Genomic DNA, 24780 nt, shown 5'->3' with positions numbered 1-24780 from the left:
ATCTGAAAACTGCACAGACCCAGATCTGCCGTCGCATAATGCGCCAATTGCAACGGTAGCAATTGTTTTTTCCATAGACCTTAATGCTAATGTTTGGGGAAATAAATATATTTTCTATCCTACTTTAGCGTGCATGTCACACACTTTTCTAGAGAGCAGTGCTAGATTGTCAATTCCACAAGGACAAAACCAGGTACTCCATTGCATTTAAGAGAGATAACTCTGCTGGAACTAGAGAGGGGTAAGAGTTATCTAGTCACAACAGACAGTTTCAGACATGTGTACCATATTATAAAAAAAAAATCATAAAAAATACAAAATATGATCTGGATAGGAATTAACATAATCTCACATGTTGCCAAGAGGCACAACTTTTTTTTTAAAGCCTAACAGAAAGTACAACGCTTACATAATGCACCAATCACAGCTAGTGTTGTTCTTTATTTCTGAATGCAATCTTCCTACACCTTAAGCTCCGCCCACCTGGACTTGCGCAATTGGTACCGTTATCCCATGGGCTGCAACTCTCATCTGGCGATTTACTAATTATTATCTCTACGCCAACAAGCTGTTTATTGCAAGTGTAATAAAATATTTCCAAACAATTGGCCCCACTTCCATTTTTTTTCTTCTTCTTCCTGGTATACTGAGCATGTCTTGATTATACTGTTTGAACTTAGTATATTTATTGATAAAAAATGTGTTGAATATATTTTTGCAAAAGATAAAAATAGCCCGTGATCATCAGAACACGTTCGTTGTCAAATCTTCAGTTTTGGAGGTGCGTAATTTGTTATGACTTCCTCAAATTTCAAATATCGGCAAATATTGCATGTAGTCCGCAATAAACTAGTGAATATGAAAGTAGCACTTGCAACCAGTCATTTACAATAATGCATCATGGAAAAATAAAAATGCATGCATATAATTGTGGCGGTAATTCCCCTCCATGGGAGGTATAATAGAAACTTATTTTCGGCGATCAGCGTTGAACGATCAGCCATAGCGAGAGTTGTCTCGCGAGTTCTCGTACCTGAATATAGAAGTGATCAGTTTTGAAGAACACGGGAACTTATGAACTTTGACCACGAAGCGTAAGTGCACATTCCAACAATGAAGTATTCTGCTACTGCTAGAAATAAAACGGACCCAAAATATCCGTATATAAGAAACAAAATACAATGAAAAAGATACTCATAATGAAAGAAAAAAAAAAACCCACAAAAAACGAGCAAACAAAACAAGCGAAAAGCTACGATAACTTTTTCTTCCTTCCGTTTAAGTGGAATGTTGAGGAGCTTAACCGGCTGCTGTGTAATTCAGTATGTTATACAGTTGTTTGGAGATCGGAGGTTTTATGTGCAGTATTTTGTTCTGGAGGACTAGAACGTAAAATATATCACGTGATATTTTTGTTTTGGTGCTACCAAAATAAAACCTATCATGTTATGAGTCTTGCGTTGTAAGATTAGGTGCACGTCACAGCTGAGGACTAAAAGGTTCAAATATCATGTGATACGTCTTGCGTTGTAGGACTAGGTGCGCAACACAGCTGAGGACTAGAAGGTACAAATATGTGATGTGTCTTATGTTGTAGGACTAGGTGCACATCACAGCTGAGGACTAGAAGGTACAAATATGTGATGCATCTTATTTACTTTGTAGGACTAGGTGCGCATCACAGCTGAGGACTAGAAGGTACAAATATGTAATGAGTCTTATGTTGTAGGACTAGGTGCACATCACAGCTGAGGACTAGAAGGTACAAATATGTGATGCATCTTATTTACTTTGTAGGACTAGGTGCGCATCACAGCTGAGGACTAAAAGGTACAACTATGTAATGAGTCTTATGTTGTAGGACTAGGTGCACACAGCTGAGGACTAGAAGGTACAAATATGTGATGCATCTTATTTACTTTGTAGGACTAGGTGCGCATCACAGCTGAGGACTAGAAGGTACAAATATCATATGATGCGTTTTACGTTTTAGAACTAGGTGCATGTCACAGCTAAGGACTAGAAGGTAAATATATATGATGCATCTTACATTGTAGGACTACTGTAGTAGGTGCACGTGTTAAATCTTAAGTACTAACCAAGGACTAGTTCTGACCATCGATGTATATTTCGCTACATGATTTTGTTAGGTATGTTCAGGACCAAGATGTGCAGTTAGTAAACATTATTGTATGTACCCAAAGTATTAGGGTCACTTTAGCTGCAGTATGTTAGAGTATTCAATGGATATTCTGGCAAAGTGACCATTCTGCCTAATATTTTGGTGACTGGTTTGCACATATATCCTGTGGCTGTTTCCTACGTTCATACATCCATAAAAAAAATGGTATATTCACACTGCATAGGAATATTATAGATCATTCCAACCTAATTCAGCACAATATTGGAGCAAGAAAGGTCAGATAGGTTCCACATCATGTTTTTTGACAAAATTATGAATATTAATAACTATTTGGCAAGAATAACCCCAATATATTTTCTGTAATTTATACAAAAAATTCAAACATGAATTTGCTACCAACACTTGGGTCTAAAAGTTGGCCCTAAATTTTCCATTTGATGGGTCATTTAGACCACGCGCACAAAATAAAGTGATCTGAAAAACTAATGGCAAGGATTTTGTCTGTTCTGTGGACACTGGAAGCACCCACTGTCTCATTTCATCATCTCTTATGAAATGAATGCATACTGAGTAATATTTTACTATTTTCTTTTATTGTTGCAAAACAGTCATTACCATGGATCATTTGTTTCATCTGATTTGAAGTCTTAATCTTTTTCCAACCCTTAAATCTGCATGATCCGGTTTTGCCACAAACTTCAGGTTGAGAAAAAATCTGTCAAAGGAAACAGTATCGAATGTAGGTGCCATCAACAGTTTATGGTTTTGGTTGTTGTTGTAGGGTTTAATGCCATTTTTCAGCACACGATAGGCTATACATGGCGGCCAGTATTAATGGTGGAGGAAGAACCCTGGAAATAACCACCGACCCACAAGAAGATACTGGCAAGCTTTCTCACATACCCACATTGGCTGAATCCGAGACTCAAACCCACGCAGACAAAGGTGAGATGGCAGTGATCCATAACGGAGAGAGCGCTTTAGACTACTCGGCCATTTGGGGCCCCCTGGTTTTGGTTAAAGTTTTTCATCTGCGTATATCCTCAAAACCACATGATGGATTCTTTGCATCCATAACATGAATTGTTACGAAGTTAAGATATTTCTTCATGTTGTAAGTTCTTTTTTTTTCTTTTAGGTCAAGGTCTTAGTCATTGAACATTTGTGCTGAGGTTTTGGTTTAAGTTTTTTTTTATTTACTTATATTTCTTCAGCTCTTTGATAAATTCTTTTCATACTATGCTAACATTATTTTGAAGGTTAATGACACTGGATGGAGGTCACTATCATAGAAAATCTGTATTAAGGTGCTGGTTAATTTTTTTATATTATTTGCTTATATTTCCTAAACTCCTTGATGGATTTTGTTCATACCTGGTATGAGTCATTATGTGGTTTACATTCTTGTTCCTCAGATCACTGAGTGAAGACTACGGTCATAGAGGGGTCCAGGTCCATAGAGGGGTCCAGGGTAGCCAAGTAGTTGAAGGCATTTGCCTTTACAGATCACTGCCATCTCACTCTGTCTGCATTAATTAGTTTGGAGTCTTGGGCTTGGCCAGTATGCTTATGTGAGAAAGTTTGCCAGTAGCTTCCCATGGGTTGGTGGTTCTTCTTGGGCTCTTCGTTTATCAGATATGCAAGCCGCCATGTATGGCATGTGCTGTGCTGAGAAATGGTATTTAGCCTATAAAGTCACAATCCACAAAACAGCCATAGAAAGGTTTTGTTTAGGTTTTAGTTCAAGATTTTATATTTGTTTTTATTTCCTAAACTCCACGTTGAACTTTCATCATACATTGGCTAAGTCATTATGAGGGTGAGATGATTCATTCTATGACATCCTCACACATCCTTTTGACCTAGGGTCAACGTCACATTTTGCAGTAGTGCTTTTGACCTTGGGTCAAGGTCACATTTGATGGTGACATGCAGGGGCTGGTCTTACTGTTAAAATTAAAGCTGTATTATATACACCATTTATGTCATTCACAAGTACTTGTGCATCATGAAGGACAAAGATTTCCATTTGTTGTGTTTTTTGTGTGCTTGACTATATTTGCTGTATCTTTTTTCAGTATTTTTCTTGAAGAACAAAGATTTACACCTACCTTGATTTAAAGGCCACAGTTTGAGAGTAGCAACAATGCCATCTGAAGTGGAACCTTCAAAGAAAACTGTTCTTGTAACTGGTATGTTGCAATGAAATAAGAGCTTATAGTGTCAAACTTCCTATCATTTCACATTTATTAGCATAAAGTAACTGTTATTTTTGTATTTGTTCACTATCTTCTGACTTTAGTTTTCTAATTATTTCCATTGTGTATTCATCATTGACCTGCTAGTTAGCATGGAGTTTACCTGAAAAGCCTTCTAAAAATTCTTGTTTTTAATACAGTTGGGCTGGTTACATGAAAGTTCACTAGCCAAGTAATCTTTTCTAACTTTACTGGTCATAGACAAGAAGAGCCTCTTGTCTGTTGTCCCTCTTCCTATGTCTATGAGTTAGCACAATTTTGTTTTTGCTTTTTCTCCTAAACCTCTAGAAATTGCCATGAAACTTTGTGCACATGTTCATCCCAAGGTTTAGTTGGTTGCAAATGAAACTAGCGCTGCTCAGAAATGTATTATGGCTGTCACTGCAGCCATCTTGAAAGTCTTATTGCTACTTTGGAGGAAAGGATGGTCATATCCACATGAAATTTTCACTGAAAGTCTTCTTGTGATGTATTGTTAGTTGTATATGAAAATGGTGCCAATATGACATCCAATGTGGCCACAACTTCAGCTATCATATGGCTTCTCCTCCTCAACAGAAAGCCATATTGACATGGGGATATCAGCAGAAGAGTTATTATAATGTCAGAGTTGGTCCTGCAATGAAAATGGTTGATATGATATCTAGATGATCCTAAGTGAAAATGGTGCTGTCCAAACATCCAGTATGACCACCACAGTGGCCATTTACCAAGATGGATTGTCATATCAACATGGTATTTTCACTGAAGGAAAATTGTGCTGATCTGACATCCAATAGGGCTACTACAGCAACCATCTTGACAATCAGAACTTGATTATGACTGAAAATGATGCTTATCTTACCTGCCACAAATCTGGTTGCAACATATTGAACATATTGAAGATCTTATCACTACTCCTCCTGAATGGATGGATAGTCATTTCAGCAGAGGGTTTTGACAAACAGTCTTCTAGTTTGTCCAAGATGAAAATGCTGCAAATCTTAAATCCAATATGGCTGCCACAGTGGCTAACTTGAAATTCATGTTGCTCAAGTATGTCAAAGATGGTTTCAGTACTCAGCACTTATAAAAAAAGAAATGGTCTTATCATAAATTACTGGGTTTTTGTTAGGACAGTTGAGCGTCAGTTCCTTTAAGGGAGTTGTGCATCGTTTATGATGCAGTTAAGCTAATTACATGAAAGTTTACTAGACCAGAGTTCATGGTTTGGTCTGTAATACAGTTGTGCTACTTACATGAAGGTTTACCAGACAAGCAACCATTTGGGGCCCAGAGTGGCCGAGTGGTCTAAAGCGCTCTCCGTTACGGATTACTGCCATTTCACCTCTGTCTGCGTAGGTTCGAATCTCGAATTCAGCCAATGTGGGCATGTGAGAAGGCTTGCCAGTAGCCACTCGAGGGTCGGTGGTTCTTTCCGGGGTTTTCCCAGGTTCTTCCTCCACCATTAATACTGGCCGCCATGAATAGCCTATTGTGTGCTGAAAAATGGCGTTAAATTCTACAACTACAACAACAACAACAAGCAACCATTTCTTGGGCCGTAATACAGTTGGGTCCGTTACATGATATTTTTACTAACCCAACAGTCATTCTTTGGTCTTTAATAGAGCTGGGCTAATTATATCAAAGTTTACTACCCAACAGCCATTCTTTGGTCTTTAATAGAGCTGGGCTACTTTATATAAAAGTTTACTAGCCCAACAGTCATTCATTGGTCTTTAATAGAGCTGGGTTAATTATATAAAAGCTTACTAGCACATCAATTATTTTTGGGTCAGACTGTAATCTAGATCTAGTCTAATTACATAAAGGTTTTTCTAGCCTGTAACAATCATTTTTTGGTCTGTAAGCCCCCATCAATTTATTTTAAGGAAATTGTCCACATCTGCATTAGAGTGTAGACAGTTGCAGATTGTACACATTCAGGGCGATAATAAAAAATAAGTTATTTAATCCAAAAAAAAAATAGATGATGGTGGTTTTGTCTCATTTAATGTATGACATCAAAATTCTAATGATCCTCAAATTATGTCAGCAACAATAATTATAGTTCTTACCATTTTCATACATTGATGTGTTTGATTATATATGAACTATATGCTCTCTCTTTCCCTCGTTTTAATGTTTGTGTCATACACCAAACACAGTTGAAACAATGTATGTATCAACTTTTTATCATATAGGCTTTGGTCCATTTGGTGTGCACAAGGTCAATACAAGCTGGGAAGCTGTCAAGGAGCTGTACAAACAAGGACTGGGAGTTGACTGGGAACTAGTAATTGAGGAAATTCCAGTAGAATACTGTACTGTGAAGTCTAAAGTTCCACAGCTCTGGGAAAAACACAATCCACATGTGAGTTGCTGTTGAGAATGAATTAGCTTAATATAATGACACTAGTCTTCGGTCATGGAGAGCTGAGATGCACCAGGATTCTGCAGCATCAGGGTCATTTAAGATACACCAGTGTGGGTGGTATTACAAAAAAGCAGACTGATAAAGCTCTAAAATGATACCAAATAATCTGGAAGTTCTAGTTGCACTACAAAATACAGAGGGAAAAACCTCGTTTTTTGGACCCGTTTTTTTTTTTCCACCCAAAAGTCGCTTGTGGTCAGAATGCGATTTTGTGTCTGGATTTTAGACCTTTTGGCCTCAGATCTGAGGCAGACCGGTCTGAACTGCACACAGACAGGTGATGCTTTGCAAAAACTAGGATAAGGTGGGCATTTGGAATAAAGAGCGGTCTCCATACAAAAATGATGGGTCCATTAAGTAAAAAAAATAATCCAACTTTTACACTTCTGCTCATGTTCAAGCAAAATAACCAATGGAAAATGATGTTTCTAATACAACTAGGCATTAGTCTCATGGAAAATCTGTTAAAATCCGATGTATTATGATGTATTCAGAAATAGCCCCCCAGATGTCTTTCCTACGCACATTTCAGTCTAAAACAACAAAAACCTGTGGCCGAATCAGTTAATGGGAGAATTTTGGTGACATCACCAAATCTGAATATTACTTATTTATTTCATCATTTGTGCATCAGTATTGCACATAAGTTACAAAAAGAGCCATTCTTTGACAATTTCTAAGAAATTTCCATAAACTTGATTAACTCGTTTTTTTTCCACCCAAAATTAGCTCGTGGTCAGAATGCGATTTTATGTCCGGATTTGAGACATTTTGGCCTCAGATCCAAGGCAGACCAGTCTCAACTGCACACAGACAGTTGCAAAAACTAGGATAAGATGGGCATTTGGAATAAAGAGCGGTCTCCATATGAAAATGATGTGTCCATTAAGGAAAGAAAAAAAAACAAAAAACAACTCCAACTTTTACCCTTCTGCTCATGTTCAAGCAAAATAACCAATGGAAAATGATGTTTCTAATACAACTAGGCATTAGTCTCATGGAAAATCTGTTGAAATCCGATGTATTACGATGTATTCAGAAATAGCCCCCAACTGTCTTTCCTTCGCACATTTCAGGCGAAAATGACAAAAACCTCTATGGCCGAATGAGTTAAGAACAAGCATTTTAGCCATTTTTTTCTTCCCAGAAAGGTCGGAAGAGCTTATGGCTTCAATTGTTGTCCATTGTCCATTTATCTGTCAGTCCGTTGTCCATCATCTATCAATCCATTAGCACAAGTTTGTTATCAGTACTCCTTCTAAATTGCTTAGAGGATTGTGATGAAACACACACTCATCCTATGGTCTAGTAGGTCCTAAATGAAAATGGGGCTGATCTGGTGTCCAAGATGGCTGCCACAGTGGCCATCTTGAAAATCTTGTTATGGCTACTCCTGAATGGAAAGCATATTAATATCATGTTTTCACCAGAAGACTTATTGTGATGTCTAGTTGGACCTAAATGAAAATGGTTCTGATCTGATGTCCACCACTGTGAATAAATATGAAATAAAGAGAACATCATGGAGGATGGCATGTATATGGTCACAAGTTGAATAGTGACATTTGGTAGAAAATTCATTGATCAAGGACAAACTCATTAATATTTATATTTGAAATAGATATTTCATAATAATTTTTATTTAAACAGAATCATTTTATAAAATACATAGACTCTGACCAGTACATTTGAGTAGATGTTTTTTCGTTCTTCAGTGATTCTGATGACTCATCTTGAATTATAGTAAGCAATGAATCTAGTTTAAAATGATACATTACAAAACTTTTATAGTAGTTCCTAGTAATTTTCATTAGACTGATTTTATTTTTAAATTTTACCACAATTTCCATTAATAAGGGAGAGCTGGTGTCCTGGTGTTGTCTCAGAGTTGGAGAAATGTCCAGTACTATTTACAGATGCTACACAGGTTTGATATTAATCAAGACAAGCCTAAGTCACTTGTCCCAGATCAGATTTTACATTCCTGACAAACTATGATGTCTAACACATTTTCAATATTTTCCAATCAATTTAATTTATTTAGACAGGAGAAAGAGGTCACTGGCCTTGACCAATATTTTGAGTCCATTTTTTTCTCACCCCTGGTTTACTATTAGTTTTTTTCAAAGTTTAATGAACTTTATAGACATTAATAACAAATCACTGTCCTCTGTCTGTGATACATGGACCCTTAATATAACCACATGTAAATATGGATTTTAATTTTGGCAAAGAATGGGAACAGGTTGTTCTTACTCCTTCCATCTTTATGAAATTATCTTGAATTTGTAAAATCTTGTTTTTGATGGATGAAGGGACCAAGTTAATGTGTGTATATAGTGGATTATAAATAAAGTCCAACTGTAAGCAACACAGATATTTATTTGCTGGTGCATTATGCAGTGGTAAATTTGGGTCTGTGCAGTTTGCAAGTGGACTTATAAAGTAAGTAAATATGGTAAACATTTATTTTTACAGAAGAGCAAGAAGTGTAAAAATAGTAAAAAATTAACCTTTAAAAATTGCATATGATATAGTAATGTTCATTCTGTTTAGTGGAGACTGCTACGGTGGCCTAGTGGTTAGAGCATCCACCTCAGATGCAGAAGGTCGCAGGTTCAAGCCATACCAAAAAGACTTATAAAAATGGTACTAACAGCTGCCATGCTAGGTGCTCAGCATTAAGAGGTTAGTGTTAGAACTGGTTGGCCTAGTGTCAGGATAATGTTACTAGGTGGGACTTCATGCTACATTCTGCGGCATGATGCCCCAGCGCTAGACATCACTATAAACTGCTATGCTGCAGGCATCATAGCAATATGACTGAAATTATTTTAAAGCTGCATTAAAATTCCAAATCATACACACGCTGTTTACTATATTTTTCAGCTGGTGGTTCATGTTGGTGTATCAGGGACTGCATCAGAGTTAACACTTGAGCAGAAAGCGTTTAATTATGGCTATGAAAGAAGCGATGTTAAGGGTTGTCTCCCGGAGGCCAACTGTTGTGTACATGGGGCAGATGAATGTATCATTGCAGGAATCAAGATGAATATAGTGTGTGCAGACATCAACAACTCTGATTCAAAGGTTAAGGCTGTGGTCTCTCATGATGCTGGAAGGTATAAAAGAAAAGACCGAGCAATTTATTTGTTTTTAGCTCAGGCAGTTTAGGGTATGGTCCTGTATCTATCTTGTGTTTTATTTTCAACTTGTTATAAATAATAACACTAGACCAATTTCAACCAAATTTGGCAGAAAACATGTTGGTATGAAAGCCTTTTAATTTTAATGCAAAGGATGCTGATCTACCTTCAATATGGCCACCACTATTAGAATATAAAATCTCAGAACAATTTCTTTAAAAAAAAATTACAGAGCATAATTCAACCAAATTTGATATCATATGGCATAAAAATGTTTTAAGTTTGTTATCAGATATGGTTGTGATTAATAAAATAGAAGAAGCTTCAAATGACTTCTCAAAATCTCTTGAATGGAATTATCTGCTATCAAATATATTAGCCATTAATAAAAATAGAAAATAATTCAAAGGCTTCTTTTCTAAAACTACTGAAATAAAATTGAGAAGCTATTTGTTTTAGCTCGAGTCATAAACCGAAAGAACTCATTTGATGGACTTTCATCTGTCATCCAGAGTCCATTATCTGTTAGCACAGGATTCTTATTGCTTCTCCTTCTAAACTAGAGAAAGTAAGGAAGGAGAGGGGGAATTGCCTCAGAACATTACAGACACATCCATCCAAAGGTTTAGGTGGCCCAAAATGAAAATAGTTCTCTGCAGACTTCAACTGTAGCTACCATGGCAGCCATCTTTAAAATGTTATCACTTGTCCTCCAGAATGGCTATAGGTATAGATATGGCATTTTTTATGAAAGGCTTCTAATTATGTCTGTTTTGTCTTATGGGGCATTCTACAGATACTATGAACTTCTGAGGGAGTGACTGGTGTAAGGTGAAGTTGTTTACATTTGCAATATACATAGTGGAGAGAATGTTAGCATACTTGTATGTTACTTTCATGTTCTATGGTTGAACTTTCTCATTTGAATATGTTGCCCAATCACAACACATTAGGCCTGCTACCTTGCAAATCTAGCCCTATTAAAAGATGAAAATTCATCTTTCACTCTCTAGACCAGTAGACAAAGGGCAATAGCTCTTGCCTCTTACCTCTTACCTCCTCTTGATACCACAAGGTCAGTTTTTAGCTTTGCTGCTGTACAGACTACACATTGTACAATTTATCCTCTGACAATCCAGCCACTTTTGTGTTCCTATGGGCCCATCCTACGTTCATTTTGAATTTATCGTGCAGAATTATCGATCTACTGCAGGTTGTGTTCATTATTTTACAATTTCTGCCACTTTTTGAGTGATTTGTCACTTGTTGGGACTTCGTCCTGTATAGCCACTATCCCATCATCCTATTGTTGACCTTATACAAGGTTATTTCGAGATAGCAATTCGAGTCTCGGGCTCGGCCAATGTGGATAAGTGAGAAAGCTTGCCGGTAGCTTCTCGTGGGTTGGTGGTTCTTTCCGGGGTTTTCCCAGGTTCTTCCTCCACCATTAATACTGGCCACCATGTATAGCCTGTCTTGTGCTGCAAATGGCGTTAAACGCTACAACAACAACAACAACGAGTTAGCATACCTTTGACTTTATTCACTTACTCAGTCTGTTACAGAACTCTTATTAGCAAAATTCTGAAGTGCTGCTTGATAATTATGCTTAGTTAATTCATATTTCATGCTGTTTTGATAGAATTATGGTTTAATTATTAACTAAGCACCCAGCATAAGTTTAAAACAGGGTCATAGTTTTCTGACACGACTCTGTCACTGATCTATTAGTTATGACAGAGTTTTAGCAACCTAGTAATCTCAACACATTACCAGTTTCTGCTTTCTTTACCTTTTTTTGGTGTCATTTCAGCAAACTGTCAGTTTAAATGATTTATATGCAACTTCAGAGCATGGAAGTCTACAATGACTCTTGTTTGTGCTATATATACAGTGTCTCTGATGTGCAACATCTATAAATACCTAATTAGGTAATTAGTCATATACTGATCTGACAAAATATGCTAGTAGCTAGTTAGTCACTTACTAATTTGCTAATCTATGCTCTGTTTTCTCGTGTCATTTCAAGAGGATAGATTTACTATACACATGAAATGCAGGTTCACAGCGATTGTCCTTTCATCATTAAAGGGAAGGAAAGGCGGAATAAATCAAGGAAGACAACATACGGTTCGTTATTGTTGATACTGACTCATTGGGGAGTATTCCTCAAATTTAGACACACACCCCACCCCACCCCGAGATGTAAGTCCCCCTGCATGTTCGAGTATGACCTTCAGGCCTGTAAGTCTGGGAGCTTGGGGTTCATGCTGGATCCGTTGGATCCAACTCTTAATAATGCTGTACTATTACTGACCATCCAGCAGTCAATGGTCATCCCGACATTGCCAACTGTCCAGCTGACACTAGTAGTCCAGCCGACACAGTGGTCCAGCTGTCCCAGGTTAGGGACCTTTTTGTTGAAATGGTCCAGCCAAATAGTTTGTACAGGGATCTTAGTGATGGATCTGTCCGTCTAGCCATGCTGTCGGCATGTTATCATTACTATAATGGAGATTTCAATGAGAAATTTACCCGGATGCTTTATAGCTTTATTAAATTCATCTGCACCTTTACAGGTAATGCTTTAAGGCATAGCTCTGCACCAACTTTGTGTTCATTAATAAGACAGGTGCAGAGCTACAACAGGCTTATATGTTCTGTTCTATTTGTCTTGCAGATTAGACCATGCGCAAAGCACAGAAACACACAGCTAAGACACTATAAACCTAAATGCTGACATGTCCTCAGTGCGGGAATTTTTGGTGGATAGCGGAAATAAATCAATAAAGGGCTCTCCAGTTATGAAAATATAAAACACAGAAATCTACATGATCAGAGACAGCCCATCACCTTTGTCACCACCACAGGACTCCTCATTGCTAATGATACTTTTAGGCCTTGCCGCCTCGAGGTTCCACTCTGCAACTTTTGATGATAAACAGAGAGTGAACGAACAAAACAAAGTATCCTTTTGTTCCACCGATATGCGGATTGCTCAAACGTCAACCTCACCTCATGCAAGCTAAGACTCAGCCTTCAGAGCTTCCATCGAAGTTTTCTGCCTTTTACTTCCAGAGTTCTGCCTGCCTCCTTACTTTGTCAACTACCTGGACCAGAGGTCTCAACTACCTGGACCAGAGGTCTCAACTACCTGGACCAGAGGTCTAGCATCTGTTGATGAAAAAGGAAGTATACAACATCAAAATTGCTTGTGCAGTCTTCCAGAATCACAGACATTTTGAACTGTTTACATCATCAATTACAAGACCCTTGCATCAGCTGTCTCTTTATCTCACAAAAATGCCTTCCATCAAGCTTTAATCAGAAGTTCTACTATTGCCATGCACCAGATTTTCATTTGGAAACCCCAACAGTCAACCGGGACATTGTAGCTATGGGGATGACAGAACTATACTCTATTTGTATGGATCGAACATCTTTCAGTGACCTTCATCAGTGTGGTAGCCATGGGCTTTTTATTGGACTTGATATCAATGGCTGTCTCCAACAAGTTGAACAGAGCTCATCACCTCTTACTCCAAATTCCATGGTACATGCATGGGATTCTGTCTTTAGAATGGCCCGGGTCTTGAACAGAGCTGCTCAACATACTTTAGCCAATATTGTCACAGCAACTGCAAATTTACAGTTGGCAGAACAAGGTGCACTGTTTTCCACTTCCATCTTCCTTAAGGATCATCATAAAGCCAAGCTATAATCATAACCGTTATCTTAACAACCAGATCAACAAAGTATGCAAACAAGACACTAAGGAGACAAATTTTCTTGCCCCTCAATTGCAGCACCTATACAGGGACATTTTGGGAAACCAATGAAAGGAACAATGGGACATGAGTGGAACACAAATCTCTGACAAGCTGTCTCATCATAGTTCTTCACATTGAAATGACAGTTCTCATGAACCAAAGTGGACAAAGACAGAGAAGTAGTAGTGATTGTTTATGCCAAAGTTTCTGTACACAACTGCCTCCATCTCTCAAAAAATGATGTTGGTGGGTGGGGGGTGGCACACTTACTGCCATCTTTTTGGGAAGCCAGTGGTGTGTGGTCTCTCCAGGACCTGCATCTACATATCAATATCCTTGAGATGAAGGCCATTTTGAAAGCCTTTTACTGGTGGCAGGAAATTTTAACTGTCAAGGGAGTCCTCATTCTATCCAGCATCTCTGCGGTGGTGACTTATCTCAAACAGCAAGGCCGAACCAAGTCCCTAGATTTTTCCATATTGGTTTGGGATCTTCTAAAGTGTTGTCATCAACAGCAAATCCACATACAAGTCTGTCATATTCCTGGACATCTGAACGTAATAGATTCTTTATCTCAAAACAGTCAACTTTTACAGATGGAATAGTCTCATCGTGCCTTGGTTTTCACTCAGATATGCACCCAGTGGGACCGATAACTGGTGGATCAGTTTGTAACAAGGTGGAATATCAAGCTCCCAACCTTTGTCTCTTCAGTCCCAGATCCCAAAGCCAGGGCAGTTGATGCATTATCCATTCTGGAACCATATGCCTACCCTCCAACACCTCTGATTCCAAAGGTGATACAAAAAGCAAGAGAATCAAAGTGTTGCCTCATCGTCATTGCACCACTCAGATGGGAGAAGTTGTGGATTAATGACCTCCATAACCTCACAACAGAAATTCCTTGGGAAATTGCAAATTTCCCTCATCTACTCAAAGAACCACGATGGCAGTTGTTTCACCCAACCCAGAGTTACTGAACCTGCACGTCTAGATCATATTAAACAGACCCACAGAAATAAACAGTGCTCACAATCAGTCATAGAGAGAATCACTCGAGCAAGAAGGCCCTCCACCTGAAAGTATATGAAAGTAAATGGAAAGATTTTATGCAGTGGTGGTCACAAGAACACATTCTACCACTACAAGCATCTGTACTTGAAATAGCTAACTTCTTTCTCTAGCACCAAGCACAATCAAAGGTTACTGCTCCGTGATCATCATTGTGGAAGAGAGTATATTGTACAAAACACTTATCTAAACATTCTCGTGGCCAAAGTGGTTTGAACAACTGCCTCGGATGCAACAGGTCACAGGTTCGAAACCTAGCCAAGTTATACCAAAGACTCATAAAAATAATACCAACAGTTGCCATACTTGGCGCTTAGCATTAAGAGGTTAGTGTTTGTACTGGTCGGCTTGGTGTCTGGATAATGCAACATGTCTGTAGTATGATGCTTCTCTGCTAGACATCACTATAAACTGCCACATTGCAGAGACATGATAGTGATATGGCTAAAATTGTTAAAGCTATGTTAAAAAATCTAGATCACACACACCTTCTCTCCACCTTTGATTATGTATGGTTTAAAGTGTTGGCTTTGTGCCTAAAGTGAAACCTGTCATGGTTACTAACCTGTTTGAACAAAATGCCATTTGAACCACTTGCATGGTATCTTTAGCTCACCTTTCTTACAAGACCTTTGTCATAATACTGATGGCATGCAGATTAGTGAATGCCTGCCTTATTAAGGGACCCGAATTACAAAACAAGTCAGTTTCACTTTTGACAGTTCCCACTTGCATCACCAAGAACAGGCTTCCATTCATCAGTGACCAGACTTTTGAACTGAAATCACTGACTAATCTGGACACTTCCACTAAAGGCCACTTACAGGATCCAATACGAGCATTGAAGTTGTATCTTAAAAAGACATTGCCGTTCCATAGAGGGGGACCACAGTTATTTTTACCCCTCAAACAGGGACAGGACGATATAATAGCACAGACCCTTTCATCCTGGATTAAGTGAATTATTTTACCAGCATATCCTGAAATATCTCCAACTCAGGTGAATTTGTTACGTATTTTGGCTCATGATGTTAGAGCAAAGGCCAAAACCATTGCCTTTAACCTGATCTGTTCTCTGATATTATCCATGCCATGGGATGGAGATCTAATACCACATTCTGCAGTTTTATCTGGGAGGGCTGTATTTGCACAATAGTACTAATTCTCCTAAGATATATTATGATTTGGTAAGTATTTGCAAAGAAACATATTTTACCAGAAAAATTATATTCCTAGATTTTGGACTGTGGGATTTGCTCAACCCTGGAAAGGCCTTTTATGATTTTTTTAGCTCTACAGTTATAGACCAGAAAAACCTATGGGATATCATATTGTTCAGTACCTATCTGTTAGCACAAGTCTGTTATTGCTACTTGTTGTAACTAGAAGGATTGTAATTATACTTTGCACACACACATTCATCCCAAGGTCTAGTTGGTCCAAAATGACAATGATACTGCTCAGACATCCAGTATGACCGACATAAATTGTGCCGGTCTGATGTCCAGTATGGCTGCCATGACAGCTGTCTTTAAGATCTTTTTATTGCTGCTTCTTGTGAATGGAAAGTCATATTGACACAGGGTTCTCACCAGAAGACTTCTTGTGGTGCTTTGTTGGTCCTAATTGAAAATAGTTCTGCTTGAACATCCAGTTTTGACCGCTCCAGCAGCCTAGTGGTTAGAGCGTCTGCCTCACATGTGGGAGGTCGCAGGTTCGAACCCTGGCCGAGTCATACAAAAGACTTACAAAAATGGTACTAACAGCTGCCTCACTTGGTGCTCAGCATTAAGAGGTTAGTGTTAGGACTGGTCAGCCTGGTGTCAGGATAAGAGACTGGATGGGACATCATGCTGCATGTCTGTGGCATGATGCCCCAGTGCTAGACATCACTATAAACTGTCACACTGCAGACATCATAGTGATATGACTGAAAAATTGTTAAAGCTACGTTAAAAATCTAAATCACACACACACATCCAATATTGCCACCACCATGGCCATGTTGAAAATGTTGTTATTACCAGGTTGTGTCAGCATGATGTTTTCACTGAAAGACTTGTGATGGTCCTAAATGAGCATGTTGTTGATATGACATCAATATGGCCACAGCAGCAGCCATCTTGAAAATTGTATTATTTCTACTTCTGAAGAATGGAAATTCCCCAAAATGAGTTTTTCACAGGAAGTCTTCCAATGGTGTATAGTTTGATCCTAAATGAAAATAATGCTGCAAAGACAGCAAATATGGCTGCCACAGTGGCCATATTAACCAGCTTGTTATAGCAACTTCTGATTGGCTGGTCTTATCAGCATAGGGTTTTCACTAAAAGATTTCTTATGATTTTTTGTTGGTCCTAAATGAAAATGGTGCTGATCTGACATCCAGGATGCCACCACTGCAGACATCTTGAAAATATTGTTATTGCTACTCCATCTGAATGGAGTGTCATAATCAACATGGGTTTCGCTGGAAGATTTCTTATGATGCCAAGTTGTTTTTAAGTGAAAATTTGTGCCAGTATGAAATCCAAACTGACCGCCACAGTGGCCATCATGAAAGTCATGTTATCACTGCTCATCCTTGGTGGAATGTTACATTGACATTGGAGTTTTCTCATGATATCTAGTTGGGCCTAAATGCAAATATTGCTGATCTTTTACCAAATATTGCTGCAGCGACAGCCAGCTTGAAAATCTTGTTATTACTACCCTTCTGAATGGATGGTCAAATTGCCATTGGGTTTTCACCAAAATCATCCAATGATGTATGCTTTGTTCTAAAAGAAAATGATGACGATCTTTTAACCAATATGGCTACAACAGTGGTTAATTTGCAGAACATATTTAAGAATGTCAGAGATAGTTTCAACACTCTGCAGTTTTCAAAAATATAAGGTGCTATCTTGATTTCCTGGAAATTCTTTTCAGACAGCAGAACATCAGTCTATATTTTATAGCAGTGGTCATATTTGATGATGGAAGGGCATTACTTAAAATAAATATGAAGGTCATTTTCACAAGGGTGCTCTAGTTCAAATTTGGTAAAATTCTATAGTGTATTTTGACAAAAGTTGTTTCAAGGCTATTTTGCAATCAGTAACGAGAACCATGTTTGATGTTGCATCATCATAATTTTTTTAAATTTCAAAGACCTTTGTTCCAGGATGTTTCTTCTTAAATTTGGTCATGATCTGTGGAGTGGGATTTGAGAAGCCATTTTAAGATTTTCCATTTTGAGCAACAGCACAAAATTAAAAGGGAATCATGCTAGAATGAATTGTAGAGTGGATTTTGAGAGAAAGTTATTGAAAGGATTTTTATTTGTTGGTAATGATTGCCATATTTAATGGTGGAAAAACATTATTTGAGCCTTTTTGAAAACTCTTCATGCCAGAATGCTTTCTGTAAACTTTGGAATTCTGTTGAGAAAGTATTTTTGAGAAGCTGTTTAAAGGTTTTCTAGTTCTAATAATAGCAACCATACATAACGATGAATTGGAAATTATTTGAACATATCTGAAAGGCCCTGGTGCCATAATGTTCCCATTGACATTGTGCAGTTTGGTCAAGTGGTTTTTTAGAAGTTGTAAATAATAATTGTGACACATGATACACAAAAGATGATGGATAGTACATAATGGGTGAAGCATCACACAACAAGTTCACTTGTCCTTGCGGCCAATTTAGTTTAACACTTTAATTGAATAGTAAATGCTGCAGTGTTTCTGCTGGGCAGGTACATAAAGTTGTGAGGTTTTGTCCCTATTTCTGACCTTTTACTTGAGTCCTTCGCAATTTCATTTGTTAGATTGGTACATTGTATTTTTTCTGGTAATGTGTTGCATCTGGATTGGCATTTTGTCCCAGTAGCATGTTATTTACAGTATGAAGTTACGTTAGATAAGTCATCCAGTAATAACTAACAAGTAACAAGTGCTTGGCGTTTAGATAAGTGGTCCAAAAATAAGTAATAAGTGTTTGGGGTTTGGATAAGTCGTCCAATAATAAGTAATATTTGTTTGGGGTTTAGATAAATCATTCATGAATAATGGGGCTTTAGATAAGTTGTCCAATAATAAGTAATTTGTGTTTGGGGTTTAGATAAGTCATCCAATAATAAGTAATATTTGTTTTGGGGTTTAGATGAGTCATCCAATAATAAGTAATATTTGGTGTTTAGATAAGTCATCCAATAAAAAGTAATATTTGGTTGGGGTTTATGTAAGTTATCCAATAATAAGTAATATTTGTTTGGGGTTTAGATAAGTCATCCATTAATAAGTAATATTTGTTGGGTTTTGGATAAGTCATTCCATAATAAGCAGTAATGTGTTTGGGGTTTAGATAAGTCATCCAGTAATAAGTAATATTTGTTTGGGGTTTAGATGAGTCATCCAGTGATAAGTAATATTTGTTTGGGGTTTAGATAAGTCATCCAATAAAAAGTAATATTTGTTTGGGGTTTAGGTAAGTTATCCAGTAATAAATAATACTTGCTTGGGGTTTCAATAAAGTCATCTTCGGCTAATGTGGGTATGTGAGAAAGCTTGCCAGTAGCTTCTCGTGGGTCGGTGGTTCTTTCCGGTGTTTTCCCGGGTTCTTCCTCCACCATTAATACTGGCCACCATGTATAGCCCATCTTGTGCTGAAAAATGGCGTTAAACCCTACAACAACAACAACAATAAAGTCATCCAGTAATAAGTTATACATGCTTAGGGTTTAGATAAGTCAACCAGTAATAAGTAATAATTTGTTTGGGGTTTAGATACGTTGTCCAGTAATAAGTACTATTTGTCTGGGGTTTAGATAAGTTATCCAATAATAACTAATATTTGTTTAGGGTTTAGATAAGTTGTCCAATAATAAGTAATATTTGCTTGGGGTTTAAATAAAGTCATCCAGTAATAAGTAATATTTGCTTGGGGTTTAGATAAGTCATCCAATAATAAGTAATATGTGTTTAGGGTTTTGATAAGTCGTCTAATACAATAATATGTATTTGGGGTTTAGATAATTCATCCAATAATAAGTAATATTTATTTGGGGTTTAGATAAGTTGTCCAGTAATAAGTAGTATTTGTTTGGGGTTTAGATTAGTCGTCCAATAATAAGTAATACATGCTTAGGGTCTGGATAAGTCATCCAGTAATAAGTATTAATGTGTTTGGGGTTTAGATAAGTCATCCAGTAACAAGTAATATTTATTTGGGGTTTGGATAAGTCATTCAGTAATAAGTATTATTATATGCTCATTTTTTTCCCTGTTAACTTTACATTGTCAGAATCGTTCAGTATTCCCCGACACTGAACATGCGCGACAATACACATATAGCATTCACGTGAATAAAGGAACTACTTTCTATTGTAAACAAACAATGATGCAGACACCAGCACTTTTGATTTGTAAACAAATCATATACACTCGCGTAAGAGGCTCTTTACGTTGTGGTTATTTAAATTTGTTTCTGAATGAACTAAAACATATTTCGTGGACTGCAAAAAAACCCAGCTGTTTTGGCACATTCCATGTTGATACAATGTTACGGATTTAGGCTAGCTACAATATATAAAAGACGGAAGATTATGTCCTTACAAATAACATACAGGTGACATGGCATATACTGTCTTCTCTATCTGGTGATAAGAATGGCAAAATAAAATATACTTACAGTTTTACTTCCTGAATTTCCTCAAAATGTTTTTTCTTAATTCTACAAATCCGAATTACATGAGCCATGTCATAGGTTTTCAATCTGGATTACACATTTCAAAATTGTGCTGTAATTTCGATGATAAGTGCAATTGCATCCTCCTTACTGCACTCAAAATGAAATAAACTTTAAATTCCATAGCGTCTTTTTGATAATTGCAATTGAAAGACTTCATATTTTTCCCACGTTATGATTTCAAACTTTCAATGACAGAAACACATTTGCAGACGTAAACACGCTTCTCCCGCGCCACTTCAATCCGATGTATTTCATGTATAATTTGCACAGATGAATCCAGTCCAAAATCACAAACTTTTGTCGAATCGAAACAAAATACCAAAATATATTCATTCCAGATCAAATGGAAAAGTTGTTGCAATGCGCATTCATTCACAATATGACTGCAAATTTCAATTTTAACTAGACACGCCATTTTCTTTCAAAAGTTATGTCGACTGCGCGACTAAGTTCAAATTTATCTGGGCGGAGTTATGTGCGCATTAATAATGTCATTGTGTAATGTCAAATCTGCGCTTGTGTATTTAGTTTGGAATATGGCATTCATTCATTTACGTTGTTTCTTGTAGTGTATTTTGTTTATATAATTAAACCTTAGGTAGAATAAAAAAAAATGAGCATATAATAAAAAGGTTACTGCATTTGTATGTGAAAATATGAACTCGTTTTGTGGGAAGGATATACTGCACTCACAAGTTCTTGCAGTATTCCATCCGAAAACTCGTTCATATTTTCCTGTACAAAATTTTCAGGGATGGTCCTGGCTTTTAAAAAGCTGTCGCCAAAAAAATCACCAACCTCAATTTTCAAAAAGTGTCGCCAGAACAAGTAGTGTACATTTTTCCAAGTGTTAATTTAGTCTATTAATGTAACAGGCAATGAAAATTACAAAAGATGGGTTAGTTAATACTTTAATTACAACAAGCATTAACAAAATGTTCCAAAGTGTTACATGAAGATTTGTCACAATTTTAGGGCTGCCCACTTGTTGAATGCAGTTTCAAAGTTTCACCGTTTGTGCAAATGTATGACTGTTGTTACCTGAAAAAAAATGCATTATCAACTTTAGTTGACATTTTAATAATAATAAAACCCTATGATCATACATTGCAATGTAAGATAAGTGACATATAATGCGACCGTCGATTGCATGCATTCCGTAATTAAATGACCCCCCCCATTACGGCTAGCTTCACAAAGCTTGTAGTGAATTGCTTCCTAAATCCCAAGAATGATCACTGAATGCTGCATAAATTTCTTGACAAGCAAAATAGGATCTCCATTCCCACGAATGAAACTTACACGAGTCAACACCTGCCAATATTGGACCATATATATAAACATAAATTCACACCCAATTTAGGGATTCTTTCACTCCTATATTTTGAGAAATAAATAATTATTTTTAATTATGCAAAACTTGTTTTTTTTTGCTATTTCTTGTTGCAGAGTTTAAGTCTATGCAGCCATAACACGGGATTGATGGCAAAAGGAAAAGATCAATGAGTAAAATGCACAAATATTACTTACCCCGCCTGGATTCATGTTTGGTGACACACTCCTTCTTCAAAATATCACAGCAAGTTGTAAATGAATTGATGAACTTTGCCTTGATACATACATCACAGAACATCTGTTTTAACTTTTTATCATATCTCAGCCACGGACACCCAAGTTTCCAACTGTCTAGACATTTTCAGGAATTTTTGCCCCGTTCATCATAATGTGGTGTTGCACTTGAAGCACTACATGTAGATGATGTTGGACTGCAAGGTTTATCATCGGGTTCAGTGACTGTATTGTCTGATGAATTTGCACTAAATCCAAATGCTGTTAATTTTTGTAACTTAGGATGAGATGATGAACACGCAACGTCTAACTTCCGTTAGCTCATGATAATGTTGCACTGGCGACAGATATAATTGTGATTGAGATTTTTTCCATTTGCTTTGTATTTATACACAGTAGTCGGTACTTCAAAGGTTATCAGTTTTCTATGAAGGTTCAGCAAAACTATTGTATTGGTATATGTAAAAAAACAACAGAAGGATTAGCCATTCAATTAATTGTATCTGTTCTATTCGCGTCTTCAGAAGTCGGTCAGTTGTAGGTATAGTTCGGTAGCATGATTGACTGTATCACAGCATACAGTACTCAGCCCAGATGTCAGCATAAGCAGATTATGATGTAACAGTACACTGTAAAGATGGGGTTGTCAATACGAACAAAGGATCGTTTGTGTAACAGATTGATTCCAATGCATTGCTTAGTCAAGTTTGTGGCTTCCTTTCATTCTCCCTTTTAATTTATCCAGTCCAAATCCATGATTGTATGTACAGATTAAATAACCAAAAAGTCTGTCGCCAAAAAAATCGCCAGATGGGATATTTTTGTCGCCAATAAGGAAAAAAAATCGCAGTTTGCGACATTGGCGAAGCCCAGGACGATCCCTGCAAATGCAGTAACCTATAAATATCTATTTAGGGTATTGATAAGTCATCCAGTAATAAGTAATATTTGTTTGGGGTTTAGATAAGTCATCCAGTAATAAGTAATAATGTGTTTGGGGTTTAGATAAGTCATCCAATAATAAGTAATATTTGTTGGGGGTTTGAATAAGTCATCCAGTAATAAGTAATATTTGTTTGGGTTGTAGATAAGTTGTCAAATAATAAGTAATATTTATTTTGGGTTTAGATAAGTCATCCAATAATAAGTAATATTTGTTTGGGGTTTAGATAAGTCATCCAGTAATAAGTAATATTTGATTGGGGTTTGGATAAGTCGTCCAGTAAAAAGTAATATTTGTTTGGGGTTTAAATAAGTCATCCAGTAATAAGCAATAATGTTTTTGGGCTTTATATAAGTCATCCAATAATAAGTAATATTTGTTTGTGGTTTGGATAAGTCATCCAATAATAAGTAGTATTTGTTTGGGGTTTAAATAAAGTCATCCAATAATAAGTAATACATGCTTAGGGTTTAGATAAGTCATCCAATAATAAGTAATATTTATTTGGGGTTTGGATAAGTCATCCAATAATAAGCAATAATGTGTTTGGGGTTAGAAATTGTTTAAAGGTAGTGGTACTAGCAAGATCAGCCATCTACTGGTTTCAAGCAAATGGCAAAGTAGCAGCAGATTTAATCCTGAAAAATTTCTGTAGACATTTCAGCTGAAGTAAGATTTGGGCTGGATTATTTAAAAGTCTTAAGATATTAAAAATACTCATATCAGAGCAGTTTCAGAGTATTAGCAATTACTCCTGATGATATTAAAAGTACTCATATTAGAGTATTTTAAGAGGTTTAGGAATTATTCACTGTCCAGATGAGATGTAAACTTTTGTTTACTCATGGATCCATGAAACTGTCAAACTTTTTTTTATCCAGAGCCTCAAATCTAACTTAGTTTATACAGTTGTTTTTGACAAGTCAAATTTTGTCAAGCCAAATTACAAGCAGCTGTTTGATATAGTTTTTAATTGGTAAATTTGTACATCTGTGATATGTCTTGTCTCCTGTTTATAGATATGAGGACTGGCACCAAGCCCTTACCATATCCTAGCTAGAGCATATTAGCACTGATTTTAATCTTTATAACCTCATCGCTTGTATTTCCAGGTATTTATGCGATTTTTCCTACTTCACATCATTGCACATAAACAAACATAGGACAGCCTTTATACACGTGCCTCCTTTGGATCAGCCTTACACGGTACAGGAGCTTGCAGAAGGTCTAAAAGTTGCCATCACTGCTATGTTGAAACAGATAGAAGAAAAACTACAATAATGGAAATGATGGGAGAGAACTCGAAGTGACATTTTTTGACTCTTCTGATTTTCTACAGGGGAAAGCAAAATAAGTATAAGCTTCAGTTCTGCATTGTGATTGTGTAATATAATTTTCTAGAGTCTAATTAATCAGACTGCACTGTTCATGTGTAAATGAATCAAATAATTAGATAACTCATAAATTGATACAATAAATGACATATTGATTAATAGATTTTTAGCTCACCAGTACGAAGTACAGGATGCTAACCTTGGCAATCACAGCAGAGATGGATGTAGACAATGTATTCAGATTTGTTTAGGGTATCATTTATGGCTTACATTAAGGAACTATTAAATTTCTTTGTTTGGTATATATTGTAACACCCCGTGTGTTATATATAAAAAAGACCAGAGTTCAAGACTTAAAAATGCTTTTTATAAATAATAAAGGTGAGATAGAACA

The 24780-nt window shown here is 36.8% G+C and overlaps 1 protein-coding gene across 5 annotated transcripts; it reads left to right on the top strand.

The window, feature by feature from the left end:
• The first annotated feature begins 802 nt into the window (after positions 1–802).
• On the top strand, positions 803–24780 carry LOC149801715 (pyroglutamyl-peptidase 1-like). 5 transcript variants are annotated; one of them, XM_089956003.1, is made up of 5 exons: positions 803–1094; positions 4222–4335; positions 6588–6757; positions 9710–9942; positions 24165–24780. In XM_089956003.1, exons 2-5 carry the CDS (start codon positions 4290–4292, stop codon positions 24331–24333), a joined length of 618 nt encoding a protein of 205 aa, XP_089812129.1. In that variant the 5' UTR covers positions 803–1094; positions 4222–4289; the 3' UTR covers positions 24334–24780. The 5 variants fall into 5 exon arrangements, with proteins under 5 accessions (XP_089812129.1, XP_089812128.1, XP_089812126.1 ...); XM_089956002.1 differs by having other exon boundaries at positions 803–1322; XM_089956000.1 differs by having other exon boundaries at positions 803–1566.

Source organism: Sinohyriopsis cumingii, chromosome 4 (assembly GCF_028554795.1).
Source record: "Sinohyriopsis cumingii isolate HCF-2022 chromosome 4, ASM2855479v2, whole genome shotgun sequence".
NCBI lineage: Eukaryota > Metazoa > Mollusca > Bivalvia > Unionida > Unionidae > Sinohyriopsis > Sinohyriopsis cumingii.
This window is presented reverse-complemented; position numbering and strand designations above follow the sequence as displayed.